This window comes from Nannobrachium achirus, assembly GCF_963921795.1.
Source record: "Nannobrachium achirus genome assembly, chromosome: 1".
Classification (NCBI taxonomy): domain Eukaryota; kingdom Metazoa; phylum Chordata; class Actinopteri; order Myctophiformes; family Myctophidae; genus Nannobrachium; species Nannobrachium achirus.
In genome coordinates, this window is record NC_137810.1 from 29,302,278 (window position 1) to 29,318,147 (window position 15,870).

At 40.3% G+C, this 15,870-nt stretch overlaps 1 protein-coding gene across 2 annotated transcripts in view; it reads left to right on the top strand.

Moving 5' to 3' along the window:
* Window positions 1-381: 381 nt before the first annotated feature.
* LOC308283182 (receptor-type tyrosine-protein phosphatase C-like) overlaps window positions 382-15,870 on the top strand; it is a 24,375-nt gene continuing 8,886 nt past the window's right edge. Inside the window, exons 1-20 of one of the 2 annotated variants that reach the window (XM_080723560.1) lie at window positions 382-622; window positions 7,018-7,041; window positions 7,288-7,440; window positions 7,638-7,733; window positions 8,036-8,047; window positions 8,292-8,651; window positions 9,355-9,606; window positions 9,769-9,900; window positions 10,100-10,222; window positions 10,311-10,460; window positions 10,575-10,712; window positions 11,214-11,431; window positions 11,833-11,893; window positions 12,032-12,140; window positions 12,379-12,419; window positions 12,921-13,030; window positions 13,140-13,230; window positions 13,464-13,540; window positions 14,103-14,139; window positions 14,243-14,340. In XM_080723560.1, the coding sequence (XP_080579686.1) occupies window positions 571-622; window positions 7,018-7,041; window positions 7,288-7,440; window positions 7,638-7,733; window positions 8,036-8,047; window positions 8,292-8,651; window positions 9,355-9,606; window positions 9,769-9,900; window positions 10,100-10,222; window positions 10,311-10,460; window positions 10,575-10,712; window positions 11,214-11,431; window positions 11,833-11,893; window positions 12,032-12,140; window positions 12,379-12,419; window positions 12,921-13,030; window positions 13,140-13,230; window positions 13,464-13,540; window positions 14,103-14,139; window positions 14,243-14,340 (2,334 nt within the window). In that variant the 5' untranslated portion in view covers window positions 382-570. The remainder of the gene's footprint in view (window positions 623-7,017; window positions 7,042-7,287; window positions 7,441-7,637; window positions 7,734-8,035; window positions 8,048-8,291; window positions 8,652-9,354; window positions 9,607-9,768; window positions 9,901-10,099; window positions 10,223-10,310; window positions 10,461-10,574; window positions 10,713-11,213; window positions 11,432-11,832; window positions 11,894-12,031; window positions 12,141-12,378; window positions 12,420-12,920; window positions 13,031-13,139; window positions 13,231-13,463; window positions 13,541-14,102; window positions 14,140-14,242; window positions 14,341-15,870) is intronic. The other variant, XM_080723561.1, reaches the window with a different exon arrangement.

Consider the following 15,870-nt stretch of genomic DNA (forward strand, 5'->3'; position numbering starts at 1 on the left):
TGATTATCACGATAATATCGTAATTTGCAATTTCTTTGGTTACAATAATCGTGACATGACATTTTCATATCGTCCCATCCCTAGTGTCCACTACCCTCTGACCATAATTCAAAAATCTCTAGAGAAAAACTCTCAATCTAGAGCTAAACCTTTTCTTTTTTTTCTCAGTCAGACTGGAAGAAAAGAGATGCAACGTTTTAGATGAGAGGAGACTTCCTGTTCTTGCTGGTGTAGCTGAAATGAAACTTCCTGTTAGAGAAAAAAAGAATTAAGGTAGAGGAAGACTCTTCAGTGTGACATCACTCTGGCTCGCATGATTCGAAACCAGAGGCGAGGTTTAGAGTTTATGGTACAGGAAGCTGTGTCGACCGATAAGGCCAGACAGAAAACGTACGTACTGTAGCTTTAAAACAAAATTAGTTTATACTCCATTTAGACTTACTTCTCTCTTGGAGCTGTGTGTTCGTTCGTACCAATAACATAGAGGTTTTGGTTTGGTGAGTGGCTGTCCCCCGTTGAGCCCCACTTGCACGCATGGTGTCTTGGCGGTGCACACCTTAACTCCTGGACATGGCGGGACTCTACGGACTGAAGATCCTGCTGCTCCTGGTCGGGTTGATTGGTGAGTAACCAACAGGCTTGTTTTGGGTTTATCTACCTATCTAATGTTAAATTAACATTGTGAAGGTGACAGTGGAGCTGTTCCCTTCACTATGGTAATTTAACTCTGTGAATGTATAAATGGAACCAACTAGAATCGTATAAAGATCCACGTAATGAAAACCGAGGCTTTAACTGAGTGTGGTTGTTTATGAAATTGAGGTAAACATTTAAGGATTTTGAGGTGGTCATTGATGCATGAAGGTTGAAGGAAACCATACCAAAAAGATGATGTAAGACATCGAGGCACTTTCTTTCGAAACAAAGATATTCACTTGGGGAACATCTGATTATTTCCTTTTTGACTTTTGGTTTGTTTGTTAAAAGATACCCATGTTCGCAAGATGTAATTGACATATAGACTTTTGTTTCTTTAACATTGATTGAGTTTATTTGACAAATTAAAATACAAAAGATTTCCGCATACATTAATTAATCCTTCAGGATCATGCAAAAGAAGGATCTCATGACATAATTCCATGGCAGATAGGAAAAGATCCGAGACAATAACCTTTTAATTTAGCTCCAGGTCAAAGTCACATGGAAGTATAGCCAAAGTTTCATCTTTCGTCATGACAAGATCCACCATCTCTGGTGACCTGTGACCATGTTTGGAAAACCTTTTTGAAATACCTCAATGTATGTGTGTGTGTGTGTGTGTGTGTGTGTGTGTGTGTGTGTGTGTGTGTGTGTGTGTGTGTGTGTGTGTGTGTGTGTGTGTGTGTGTGTGTGTGTGTGTGTGTGTGTGTGTGTGTGTGTGCGCGCGGCTGGTGGTAGCCTATGTCAGTCTAGGAAATTAGAGGTCTTTCAGGGTGTGTCCTCACAAGTTCTCTCTCATGAGAAAGATCCCCTAGAACGCTACAGGTCCATTTTCAAACTTAAAGGTTTTGGGCCGCTACACGTACCTCACACCTACTGGTTACTGTATGTTACTGTATGTTACTCCTCCATTCCGATGCACTCCCCAAGTTTGAAGTAGGTCGGTCCCATTGGGCATACTTTGGCAGTTGGATCTGTGGCTCTGGACAACAGGATCTCTCCATATTTGCCTATATACTGTAAGGACATATCCAGAGCCTTGTATTAGAGAGAGTCGCGCCACCTCCCTTCACTTCATTGGGCCAAGTGAATAGTGACAAAGCGTGAACTGGAGGTTTACAGAATGCATTGGAGGGAAAAATTGGAGGGAAAAGTGACATTTCAAGTTACAATACATGAACCATGTGACCGGCGCCGTTTCTGACCCCGCATTGGCAGAACTCTGTCTCTATACAAGGCTCTGGCCTGTTCAAGTTGTGTCCAGTTATGAGTCATAGGGATGTGATATGCCTATATAAGGGCATATCAAGGTTGTTTATGGATATGTCTGAGTCATAGTGACGAAAAACATGTTTATTTTGAAAACCAACACGTTTCGGCCTGTGGCCAAACATGTCGGATTTAAAAGTAAAAGCTACACTTTCATCAGGTGCTGTGGTATTAGTCCAACCAGTCCATTGGGTCTACAGTACGCCACCCATTATAACTAAACGTATACCTAATCCTAACCCTGAACTTAACCTCACAAAACTATGCCTACAACTGACCCTAACCCGACTAATGGGCAGCCCCCCCTCATAGGGGGTCTTCCAGATGATGTTTTTCAATTATGACTTTTTGTGCACCTTGCTAGTGCACCACAATCACTCTCTCAATCGAGGGACAGTAAATGTGTCAACTGTCACTGTAAAAATCAACATGGTTAGTAGCTGTTCCTCTGTCTGCAAGAAGGGGAAATCATCATGGCACAATTCCACAGACAAAACTGTCTCAATATCGTCCCGATGTCGTCACAGTTTCGTTATTTTTACATTAACTCCCCGTAGTTGGTTTAATTTTGTAACATAATCTTAAGTAACACAGATGTTCTACATAATACAGTGGAATATACATTTGATGGTCCTATACTACTGTTTGTCCAAACATACTGTATTGTTCCTTCACAAATCCCAAGCTGAACATGGTTGAATCTAATGCAAGTTATATATTTTCCATACCCTGAGTCTGTTTGAAAAACAAATGCTTAAAACAATTACAAATGAGAATGAGTGAATTAACATTAGCTTGACTACAGTGCAAGTTTAGAATAAATAAAGCGGTTTAAGAATAAACTTTGGGCGGACAAAGTTCTGAGTCCATGCAGACTTCTGCTTTCCTTGAAATAGGGCCTGTGAGAGAAACGTAATTGTCTATGTACCGATACTGACTGTACTGTCAAACTTTATACACTATTCACATTCAGAGGCTGGAGGCAGCCAAGCAGTGTAGTCACACAGCTCTTTGACCACTTCCGTGTTCCACTCTGAGCCTGCCGTGAGCTTAACCGCCTGCCCAACACACTGAGCTGGAACACAAGGCAATGACTTGAGAATTCATTGTAAAGGGGAAGCTTGGGGCTTAATATGAAGTAGCAACGTCTGAAAGTAGCTACTGTAGCTGTGCAAGTTATACAGTACAAGTATACTCTGTGTGTGTGTGTGTGTCTGTCTGTCTGTCTGTCTGTCTGTCTGTCTGTCTGTCTGTCTGTCTGTCTGTCTGTCTGTCTGTCTGTCTGTCTGTCTGTGTGTGTGTGTGCGTATATATATGTATATATGCATATATGTATATATATATGTATATATATATATATACACACACACACACACACACAGTACTGTATATAATACAGTATATTCTCTCCACCCGCCCACCTGTCTGTTTTAGCCCCTTTTACTTCCGCCCCACACAGCACACACATTTGTGTGATTTTCACTGCTGTTGTATCCAACTGACTCACCTGCCAGTGAGGAGCCCCCACCGGGAGGACGTAGAGCCTCCGTCCTACTCCTCCCTAGATAGATAGATAGATATAGATAGATAGTTACCTACTCCTCCCGCGGGGGAAATTCGGGTATCGCAGCCCAACCCAGCTGCTTTTTTTCAGCTTAACCCAGCTGAACCCTATGAGGCAGCCCACAAGGAGCGCGAGGGGGGGAGCAGTGATAGCTGGAGCGGGGAATCGTACCTGCAACCTCTGGGGTCTCCGGAGTCCTAGGTATGGACACTAACCACTCAGCCATCACTATGTCCCTGCGGACATAGTCGCTGGAACTAATTTACAGTAGGAGGGGCTGTCACGCACTCCTCATGCACGCGCGCGCAGTGCGCGCCCTAATTATCGGTTTTATGCGGTTTTGATCGTGTTTTATTCGGGTTTCCGCAGTTTATTTTTTAGCTAAATGTAACACAATCGGGAACGGCACACTACACTTTCCCTTTGCCTCTCCACATGCACCAGCCAGCAAGATATAGTCTATAGTAGATGGATTTCTTGGTACCAACAGACAGACAACACGTGCCAGTTTCAAATATAATCATTTAGTTCCCAAAGCTTTTCAGTTAATCTACTAAGTTACTTTACACCACTGTCTACTACAGCAAGCATGATGGTTCCCAAACTTTTTAGCCCATGAACCAAGAGAAATTAAACGTTAGGGGGCCCAAACTAGTAGTAGTGAAAATAGCAGATCTACAAGCTCACAACGAGTCGCTTCGCGTTGCGTTGTGAACTTCTAGATCGGCTATTTTAAAGACCAATACAATGTGTCCGCGACGCGACCCATGCATCAGTCCCGACCCCAGTGTTTGGAAACAGTGGTTCTGGTTCACCTTAGCCACTAGCCCAAACAAACAGTGCATTAGCCAGCAGCATAGCATTCATCATTACTCTAATATAGCCACGACTCACCAGGTGCTGAGGACGAGAGGAGCAGAGGACAACGTTTAATGCCTTTATAGCCTAGGTTGTCTTGTCTTGGTGTTCTGTTTATATTCCTTTATGCCCGCGTTTTTAATTTCACTATGAGTCCATGACGCACCGTACGCACGGATGACAGAGAGATGGACAACAGTTAAAAGAGTCTCTCTTTCTTTCATCTATACAATCGATTATTCAACACATGTTTATTTTGAAATTGCCTGGAAATAAAAGTAGCCAAATAGCCCCTACTTCATGCCACTGATGGCATTTTTTAATTATATGAATATTTATTTTTATTTCCCCCCAACCCCTCTTTAGGGGGTGCGATAGGGGGGGTGGTGGGACCTGGGGGAGGAGGGGTGGCCGCCCACGCAGCACCCCTACTTCCCGCAGTAATGCCTGCGGACAGGTGCCGCCCCAGCCCATAGGAATATGCGCAGTGATATCACCCTCTCCGCCCGGATTCCCTCCCCCGAACAATGTTCTCAAACCCACAACCTTCTGTGGTGGTGGGAAGGCACTTTTACCACTGTGCCACCAGAGTTTGTTCTTTCTACCTCTTCTGTGAACTTAATGCATATGTGACTGATCAAGCACAGTCATTCTGAGAACATCATGTTTGTCTTACCCTCCCCTCCCCTCAGTTGTGAACCCTGCTTTGGCCCTGGCCTCCATTTAAAATCAGTCCGCCATTTTACAAACAGAAAACTAAGACCTTACCGTCGGGTATTCAGAACCGAAAACGTATTGTCTTCATGGGAAGTATAGTTTCCATTCACCTTTTGCTGAGATTGGTGTGTTGCATATAATAAACCATAAACCATAAACCATTCAGAAAAGAAAGATACAATATGTTTCAAAACGTATGAAATAGGAACAAGACAATTCAGGGGTAAGGTTTTACTATCTGTTCTTCAGATCATTCATGAGATCAAGAGATACAGTACGTCCCAATTTATGACTGGAATAATTCCTTCTGTCCCTCATTAACATAAACAGCCATCTACAGTACAGTACGCTTAAGTGTAGGAGGGCAATGCAATTTGCAGAGAGCATCTATCTTCCTCTGTGCAAGCAAAGGCAAAAACCACATCCTGGCTCTCGTTGCTTCACCAGCCATTCTCACTGTCACTCATCACCAGCCTTACTTTATTGTCCTGTATTAACCCAGTAAGACCTGAGGCCGATTCTACAAATGCCTTCTAATCTCTAGGCCTATCATCATGCTCTCAGATTGCTGGCTGTATTTGCTTGAAAATACTAAAGAATTCAGATCAAAATGATAGACCTTCTCCTAAAAAAAGATGTACATTTAATTGATTTAAACATAGGTTTGGGCAAAGTGAAACAAATTTTGTATGCGGGAACTCTCAGTGCAAGACAGGAAACTGTGGTTTGGCTGCTGAAATAGCGAGTGCTCATGCTATCCACACCGCATCGCCATGGCAACCAGGTTATATCACACCAAAGTACAGAAGTTATAGAGAAGTTCTGCTGAATATCATGGCCTGTGGCAACACCCTTTCCTCTGGCAGCTCTCTGACACTGTCGTCAACAGAGCTGAGAGGAAGTGGACATCTTACTACTCTTTACTCTCACAAAGAGATCACCCACTTAAAACTGGTCTATACCTTGTTGTACGCAGTGGTGGAAAAACCCTCCTAATACATGAGCTGGCCATGTTTTTTCGATAACTTTTTTAATTTATTTTTTTATAATTATCGTATTTAATTGTTCTCATTTTCCCCCAAAATAATAAAAAATAAATTAAAAGGGTTATCGTAGAAACACGCTCACATATTAAGAGGTTGTCAGGAGTCACCAGAAAAAAGGGCGGGCATTTTTGATTAATCTATCATAGTTAAAATGGAGTTTGAAGTTACAATGGGTTTGTATAGGAAGGGGCGTGTCTGATAAAATTAATATCAAATATCTAAATTCTGAATCAAACAACTCAAAATCTGTCCAGGGTGCTCACGAAAGTACCAAAAGTAGAAAGTAGTCATTGTGCAGAATGTCCCATTTCACAAAATATCAGATCTCCTTGTAGATAAGCTATTTTCAAATGGCCAAAATCTATATAGGGTTGAAGTGGTTATGTATTTTTTTTTATAATAATCTAAATCTGCAAAGTAAGTTTTTTTTTTTTTCAAATAAATGTAGTGGAGTAAAATTACAATATTTTCCCCTGAGATTTTGTGTAGAAGAAGAAGTAGACCTATTGAAAATTGGAAATACTTTTGTAAAGTAAAAATACATAAAAAATGTACAGTATGTGAGTAAATGTACTCAGTTACTTTACACCACTGGTTGTACGACAGTGTCACACGATGAAAATAGCCGATCTACAAGCTCACAACATTGTAGATCTACTATTTTCATCTCGCCATCCATGTAAATGGAGTATACATTTTGGTGTGCCCAAAATAGGGACACCAGCGTTAATGTGGTTAATAAGTAAATAAATAAAATAATAGATCATGTTTAACAGAACCGTTTACTGCTTCATGACCTTAGTTTCAATGTCTGAATGTGAAAGTAATGACATGATTCATTGTGTTTTTCTCTTATGATTCTAGGTGCGGACGGTGCTGGTACGACTCGTAAGTTACAGTTATTTTATTAAAACAACAGCCAAACTGTATAATATCACTGTACTGTAATTTTATACACAGACCAGGAAGGGATGTGCCTGGTTTGTGTTCCACGTGCACCATGAAAGGCTCTTTCTGCACTGGCTTCCAACAACTGTTGTGAAATGACTCATGCATGCATCTTCCCTATCTGTTAAGCGGGTGCTCTGCCATATATGTTTATTCTGAGCTCCATTTTTTAATCTTACAATGCAGATGCATTGCAAAGCACGGGTCCAATCACCACCTCACCTGCACCCATCTTACTTGCAAGCACCAGCCCCAATACCCAAATACCTGCACGCAACCCATCAACCTTCACCCCTAACTCCACTCCTCAGAGAGACAGTTTCCCAACCAGTGGCAATGGTAACGTATTCAACATGTGCCTGCACTGTGGTGACTTCTTGAGGAATTATTTGTGTCAATCCATGCATTCAAATGTCTCCAGTGCTAGTCTAGTGTTGCTGTGCCATACTATGTATGTCATGTTAGCATCGTGTTAGTAGCATCGTGTTAGAATGTCACCTGTCATCAGAGTGAGTGTCATGTCCTCCGCTCCACAGCCGCTGGTGGTAACAGCAGCACCTCTGACCCTCCAAGCACCTTCTCCTCACCTACAGTCATGCAACCCATCACCACAGCACCTACACCTGCCACAGGTTGGATCTGTTTGTACTGGTTTACAAACATGTAATGCTGGTGTCGTACACTGAAAATATCCAATCTACAAGCTCACAACGCATCGCGGCCTGACACACGTTTAGATCTGTTTTCTTTTGTGTATTTATTTTTACGCTGTGCACAATATATATAAGTTTGTCAAGCCCTTAACATGGATTAATAATTAGCCTATCCAACAGTCTCCTCACCACAAATAGATTTTATTACATTTTTAGGAATGAGCATTACACTGTTTTTCTTTGTATTCTAATTTTTTTTTAATCTTTACTCTATATTATAGGTCCATCCCTGTGTGAGTATCAATTTAATTTTTCAATGTTTTAATTCACTTCTGTTCATGATGATCCTTTGAGCTGTGATGTCCATGTGTTATTATTATCATTATTATTATTATTATTACTGTATATCATGTCATAATACATGAAGGCGTACAGATTCTCCACCAACCAATGTGTCCGATGTTGAAATAGTGGTGGTTAACATTCATCTACAGACTAAACATTCTCACTTCTATGTGTGCACTATTTTGTTGGCAGGTTCATACACACTTCGAGCAGAGAGGGGAGGCTTTAGGATCAGCATCAGTAGCAACATCTCTGGTGACTTCACTGTAACTGTGACTAAAGTTGCTGACCCTAAGATCAGTCGTGACTACACTGTGAGACTGACTGGAGCCACAATGACTGGAGCTGACCCTACCCCTGCCATCAGTAGTACCATCGCCACACCTGACCCCACACCACAGCCCCAATCTGACCACCCGTTCAGTAACAATGCAAGTTTAAAATCCCTGAAGCCTTGCACTCTCTATAGTTCTAATGTGACCATTGTTCATGAAAACAGTACAGTCACGTGTGAGAACCAAGGAATCAATCCTGCAGCGACAAGTGATTTGAGTAAGTTGAAAACACGCATGCACGCACGCACACGCACACATACAAACACATGCACACACACACACGCATGCACAGACACACACAGTGTATATTGTATATATATATATATATATATATACAAAATGCAGTATACATACCGGTATCTCCATATTGTAACTTTTTAGTAATAGACCCTATTCACGGCCGGCCCGCCCACCCACGCACACTCAGCAAATTTCGAAGCAACTTCCTGGTGCTGACGTCAGCTTTGAAGGGTAAATTAATACAGAAATTGCTGGACTTAAAGCCAACAAATCATTATTTCGAATGGTAAAGTAAATTATAACGCTTTGTGCCTTTTACTATCTTGTGTTCTTGATCATGCTAGCCATATTTTATACTGTACTATTCGGAAATTGCATTAAATTTGCGATTTCTGTGTTAACTCTATAGGCTTATAGTAGGGTTTTCCCCTTCAACCGTGACGTCAGCACCAGGAAGTTGCGTAACGTGAATTCGGTCAATATGTGTGTGTACTGTGTGCGCACGTGTGTGTGTGTGTGTGTGTGTGTGTGTGTGTGTGTGTGTGTGTGTGTGTGTGTGTGTGTGTGTGTGTGTGTGTGTGTGTGTGTGTGTGTGTGTGTGTGTGTGTGTGTGTGTGTGTAAGAATGGCATTTTATGTTTTTATTTTCAAGAATATTCCTCCAAAATCTTTGTATTTCAGAACAAGTCGACATTGAACAAGTCAAATGCAATTCCTCTGGACGTGTTTGCTATTGGAGTGATTGGGATTTGAGCAGCAGTGTGAAAGCCTCAAATGATACTCCAGACCCACTCCCCCCGTCATGCACCGGAAGAAAGGGAAAGGAAGTGCTCTGTATCAAGCCCCGTTTCACAGATGACATTTGCTCAAATTTGTCTACAACCTTTAATTGTTCAAAGTCTACCTTCAGCCTAATCCAAAGTATCACTGCAGGTACAGTATGTATGCTTTAGTCAGTTTCTTATAATTATATGTGGTGGTCGTGGAGGTTTGTGTGTGTGTGTGTGTGTGTGTGTGTGGGGGGGGGGGTATTTTCAATACATCTCCCTCCCAATTATCATCACATACGATAAAGTGTTCTAATATTTTCAACAGATTTCTTAGATTCTCTTAAGGGAGAAATCAACCTGAAACCTGTTGATGAACTTCCTGCCAAAATAGAATGGACAAATAAACCGCCAAAATGTACTGATCCTCACGAAATTGATTTAAATTGTCAGATTAAGGGTAAGTGACTAGTTTTTTTTTCTTTTCTTTTTTAATAATGTTCTATGTGTAGAATGTGACTGAAGGGAAACATCTTTGAAATGACTGAATGAGTACAGTATTGTCCTTGATCTTCCCGAATTGAAGTCGTTGTTCATATTTACACGTATTAAGTGGAGAACTTCTAAGTTCTAACTGTGACATATGTCTTGTCCCTCAGATCATAATGACTTCAAGACATTGTCCGAGCTGGAGCCCTACACAGCTTACAATTGTAATGCTATAATCAAGTACCCCAACATTACCATCGTTAAGCCAATTAAAATTGGCCCCATTGATTGCAGTGAGTTGATAAACATTATTTCCTTGTATATATTATTTCCTTATATATATGCACAGCTTGGCATAATGTGTGATATTGTCTCCAACAGAGGTTGACGTGACAAGTGAGGTTGTGAAGACAACAAATGTCTCCATTGAGATCATCTCCAAAGCCACCAGCAACAAATGTCGAGACTTCTCTCATAACGATCTCACGTACAACTGCCAACTCAATGTTTCAAGCAAAACGTGCACGTCCAGTATGTTAAAACTATGTTGATGTTTTTCTTTTTCTTTTTTGTCCAATCCTTGCCAATGATGTAATATTGAATGTAATATTTCATGTATATATTATTTTTTTCTACCATATGAAGAGAAAGACACAGATGGGGAGAAATGTGAGTGTCTGAATTTGGATCCATACACTTATTATAAGTGGGAAGTAAAAGCCGACTACAAAGGAAAAACAAAATTTGAAACCAAGAGTGGCGTAACCAAAACACCTGAAGGAAGTAAGTAACCCCATTATTTATTTCCAAAAGAAAACGGTCCAAAGCAAATGTTTAAAACTTAAAGCCTTAACCTGGTGTCCCTAGGTTGGGAACATGAAATTATTATTTTTGTATAAAACTATAAAATAGTGAATAAGATGAGTATTTCAATTCTTAAATATACAGACATTACTCTGCTGTCTGTTAAAACAGAACTTGTGCACACATTTTTAACTGTAAACAATTAACAAATATATTTTTACTTTGTTTATAAATCAACGATATTATGAATTATTATTATTATTATTATTTGTAGTAGTAGCAGTAGTAGCAGTAGTAGTAGAATTAAATGGAATTTGTTCAAAGTGTTTGTTAAAAGAATACATTATTGAAGGGGCACTTGAAGCAAATGTGTACAGTCGCAGCAGATACCCACGACAAATAGTATTATCTGTTATTATCTGAAAATCAAATGTAAAGAAACTTGTCTGACATTTTTTCATTTCTCATCATATCTCACAGCCCCTACTGCTCCCCATCCACTGAATCTGGTTTGTCGAGAAAATAATAGAATTACAGTAAAGTGTAATACTCAGAATAACATCAGTTGGAAAGGACCTGTAGGGAAATTTACGGCAGCCCTTTACAGGGATGGTGTGGTGTCGAATGGTCCTCTTGTGAAAGACAAATGTGATTTCGATTTCAAGGACTTGAGCTACTCAACAGAATACATTGTGAAGGTACACACTATTCCTGTTTTGTTTCACAATCTTTGAACAACTTTAAAGGGCGATGAAACCCTAGGATGATTTTGTAGTTTGTTTTGAAAGCTAGAACAGGGTCAAAACATGTGCATCATGATGACCTACAGCAGTACACCATGATCTAAGTCACATAATGATGATCTTCAGTAGTACACCATGATGTAAGCAACACAGCTGCAGCTATATTACAATTCATAAAAGGTGTGCTAGTGTGTCAAGGTGCATTGACAATAATGTTGACTGCTGTCTGTAGACAATGGGCCTGGGACTCTGGGCAAGCCTGAACTTCAAAACAAACTACAAAACCAACAACTGTTCCTATCTTACCTTTAAAGAGGTGTGATGACTCCAGATAAAATGATTTTGTCTTTTTCCAGGTGTTTGCTCACAATACAAAATTTCCAAGCGTCATCATAATCAGCCCTATTTCCACTCGATGTAAGTGCTTTCACGTTCCAAATACAAATATTTGTATAATTCTACATGATTATACAGTATACCTGTTCTTAAATGTTGTTGTATATTAAATCTAACATAACCACAATTCTTGCCTATTTCTTTGCCGTGTGGGAATAGATAATGACAAAGCTCTCATTGGATTCCTGGTGTTCCTCATCATCCTTACATCTGTGGCCCTGCTCTTTGTTGTCTACAAGATCCTCATTCTGCAGCGTAGGAAGGCCTTGTAAGGATTCACCTCTCTTTTCATTAACCAGTCAGACTCATGTTACTTGAGCCTGATGGAACATTGGGTGTGAAATCATATAATCCAGAATAAACGTTGCTTTCCTGCTTAAAGTTATTGAAAACTAATTGCATTCTCCGATCCACCAGGATACGTGACTGTATTCAGTATTACTTTTTATCCTTACTCTGCAACACAGTAAGTCCTGTGAAATCAAAATGTGCTGCTCTGTCCACAGTGACCCCAATGGTGAAGGTGTGGAGCTTATTCCACCATCAAGTAAGTACAGAGACGTTTTTGAATTGCCTGTTAAGTCCAGGTCCATGCACAATAATTACATCTGTAGCTACATACAAAGGATTTATTAGGTCTAGTCTGGACATCATGTATTCAATCATAATACACATACAAAGGATTACAACAAAGATTTTTTGAAGAGGAAATAAATGTGTTGATATCAGTCGATGTGCGTAAATAATCTCAAACAACATATCCATTGTCCAGTAGTTACTGATAATAGTAGGGTGATGGATAAAGGGCATTTAAAAAGATTGGATATTGTTGTAAAAGTATGAAAGTAATCAAATAATTAACATGAGTAATAATTCATTACAGTATGTATTACCGTTTTAAGCAGGCAATTCGGATTCCTTTTATAAATTTACCCAGCCAACCCAGCATACCAAATCTCTGACATTCAATGTATCAGCTAGAAACTCCTTGCACCTTCTCCTGTTTGAAATACTCCTTTCTCATTGCCTGGCCGGGTTGGTTTCATAGACGAGGAGGACTACCTGAAGACCGTTGACCCAATCACAGCAGAGCTGCTGTTGGATACCTACAAGAGGAATATTGCTGATGAGGGAAGGCTGTTCTTGGATGAGTTTCAGGTGTGTTCATCGCCACTGGGCTTACTGTGGGTGAAGAGTAGCGTGAAAGTGGTACAATGCTCTCCACGTTACTGTAGATGCCACTCACAAAGCCATTTTTTATTTTCAGAGCATCCCCAGAATCTTTTCTAGGAACACATCAAAAGAGGCCAAGAAGACCTCTAATGCAGTCAAGAACCGCTATGTGGACATTCTGCCATGTGAGTAGACAACAGTTTCTACTGGCTTCATCTTTATAGCCTGAAGTAGCGCGCACACACACACGCACGCACGCACGCACGCACACACGCACGCACGCAAGCACGCACGCACGCACGCACGCACGCACGCACACACACACACACACACACACACACACACACACACACACACACACTCATAGAGGTAACTTCAGACGGTGACAGGCTTCTTATGTCTTTCTTTATTGTCTCAGATGATTACAACCGTGTTCAGCTAGCAACGGGAAATGGAGAACCAGGATGCGACTACATCAACGCCAGCTTCATTGATGTAAGAATACATTAATAAAAGAAAGTACAATAATAATTAAAGGCGATTACGTTTACGTTTATATTAATGCATTACAATGCGCTTATAAGACATTATAAGACTTAAGTGCTGGTCATAATGCATCATAAGCTCAGTGGAACAGCACATTATAACTACATTAAAGGGATATATGTTTTTTCTATCGATTACTGACCCATGGAGAATTCATGGATATTCTTTTTGTTTTTGTCGCATTCCTAAGCCAATAATTTGATGACCAACAGCAGTTCCTTATGGATAAAAAACCACTGCTCCCATCAAATTATTGGCTTAGGAACGCAACAAAAACCAAAAAAAATATCCTTGAATTCAAGTCTCCATGGCGTGAGTAATCAATAGAAAAAAATGTTGGGGGTGAACTACTCCTTTAACTTGGTTAGTTATAAAGTGTCTTTGTTATAAGGTGTTATGCATAACTATCAATTATCAGCATTGTAAGTGCATTATAATACACTATAAATGTGGTTTGTATTATAGACCCAACCAACCTATCAAATCTTATGATTTTTTCCTTTTACTACAGGGATTCAAGGAGAGTAAGAAGTACATTGCAGCTCAAGGTAAAGTATATGTTCAATATTCTTCATGCAGGAAAACAACTGCACTAACATAAACTAACATAATGTTTCCATTTAATGGTAAATAAACATGTTTGTGTCATAGGCCCCAAGGAGGAGACTGTGAGTGACTTCTGGAGAATGATGTGGGAGCAACAGTCTTCTATCATCGTCATGGTGACACGTTGTGAAGAGGGAAATAAGGTTGGAACCACACTTTATCTAACTGATGGGCAATCACTCGTACACCATCATCTGAACATATTATTCAGGATATTCCTGGCCCTGCCCCCGGCTTCCTGTCCATATCCTGAAAGAGGCGGAGGCTGAAACTGGCCTGAAAAACATAATTTGGTTTCCTGTTGTCCTTGCATTAAAGTGTCAGTAGTTGGCGTTCTAGGCTCTGGGCTCTGAATGTACCTGGGTTGCCATGTCTGCTTATAATAAGCAATGTGTGTCTTTTAAAAAATAGTATAGTTGCTTATTCGGCTTACTTTCTAATATTTCTTAAACCAGTGGTTCCCAAATCTTTTCATATCAAGGACCCCAGATTAAAGGACAACTTTTGTTTTTGGAGCTGTGTGCAGCTCCCTATACGTGGCTGTGTGGGTCTGTGTGTCTGTCTGTGTGTCTGTGTGTATGTAGCCTGACTTCGGCGCGTAACTAGTGCCGCACCATTTACGCCACTCGCGCAATATATACATCAAAATGTGCGGCTCGGCCGGGAATGGTGTTCTATTACCTTTCGTTCCGATCCGCCTTACCATGCCGACGTAATCGGCAAAAAACGACGCTTAATTGTCCCCATTGACTTATAATGGGACAATGCAAGAAATCACTTTCAAGTATTTTTCTCTCGTAAACCATAGGAGCTACAGTTTCAAACCTCGGAGAGGAGATTCATAATGATTTTAAGAATGAATCGAAAAATATCACTCGGCCTCATGGTGGCGCTATAACGGCCCACTTTACGTTTTGCCCCGTAACTCTTGAACCGTAGATCGGAAAATTAAAATTCTTTTTTCCCTGGATTCCTTGGGTCAAGACGCATCTCCCCATATAGGCCACGCCCATTTGCGCCAGGTTAGATTTTCCGCCATCTTGAATTTTCTCCAAAACACACTTTTTGCTCCTTTTCCTACATATTTTCTTCAAATGTCACAAAAATCGGTACACATGATCTACACACACACACACACACACACACACACACACACACACACACACACACACAGCTCCACTTCACACAGGTGTGATTTTTTACAACAAGGGTTCATATTTTAGTAATTAAAGAATATAAAAGATGAGTGTCAAAATTATTTCATTTACTTCTTTCTATTGTTTTAGAGATTCTTATTTCAGTGTTTGGGGGCATGGGTAGACTATAAGTGGCTAAATAAGCGCATTCCCAAGATACAACGCAACCTTTCAAGGTTGGATGTGACTTATGGGGGCTAGAAGTGTTACTGTAAATAGCATTAAAGAAACTGCTGGATTATTGTGTCTAAAAAAACATATTAAGCCACTTGTACACATGCCCCCATGCGTATGCATGCCCCACATTTTAGCACGGTAAACACAATAAAACAATAGAACAAAGCAAATGAAAACATTTTAACATTCACTTTTTCTTTTCTCTAATGACAATCTAAAATAGGAACCTTTGTTGTAAAAAAACAACGTTGTCCTTCAACATATTTGTCTACAGTCGCAGAACCCCATCTGAAAATATGT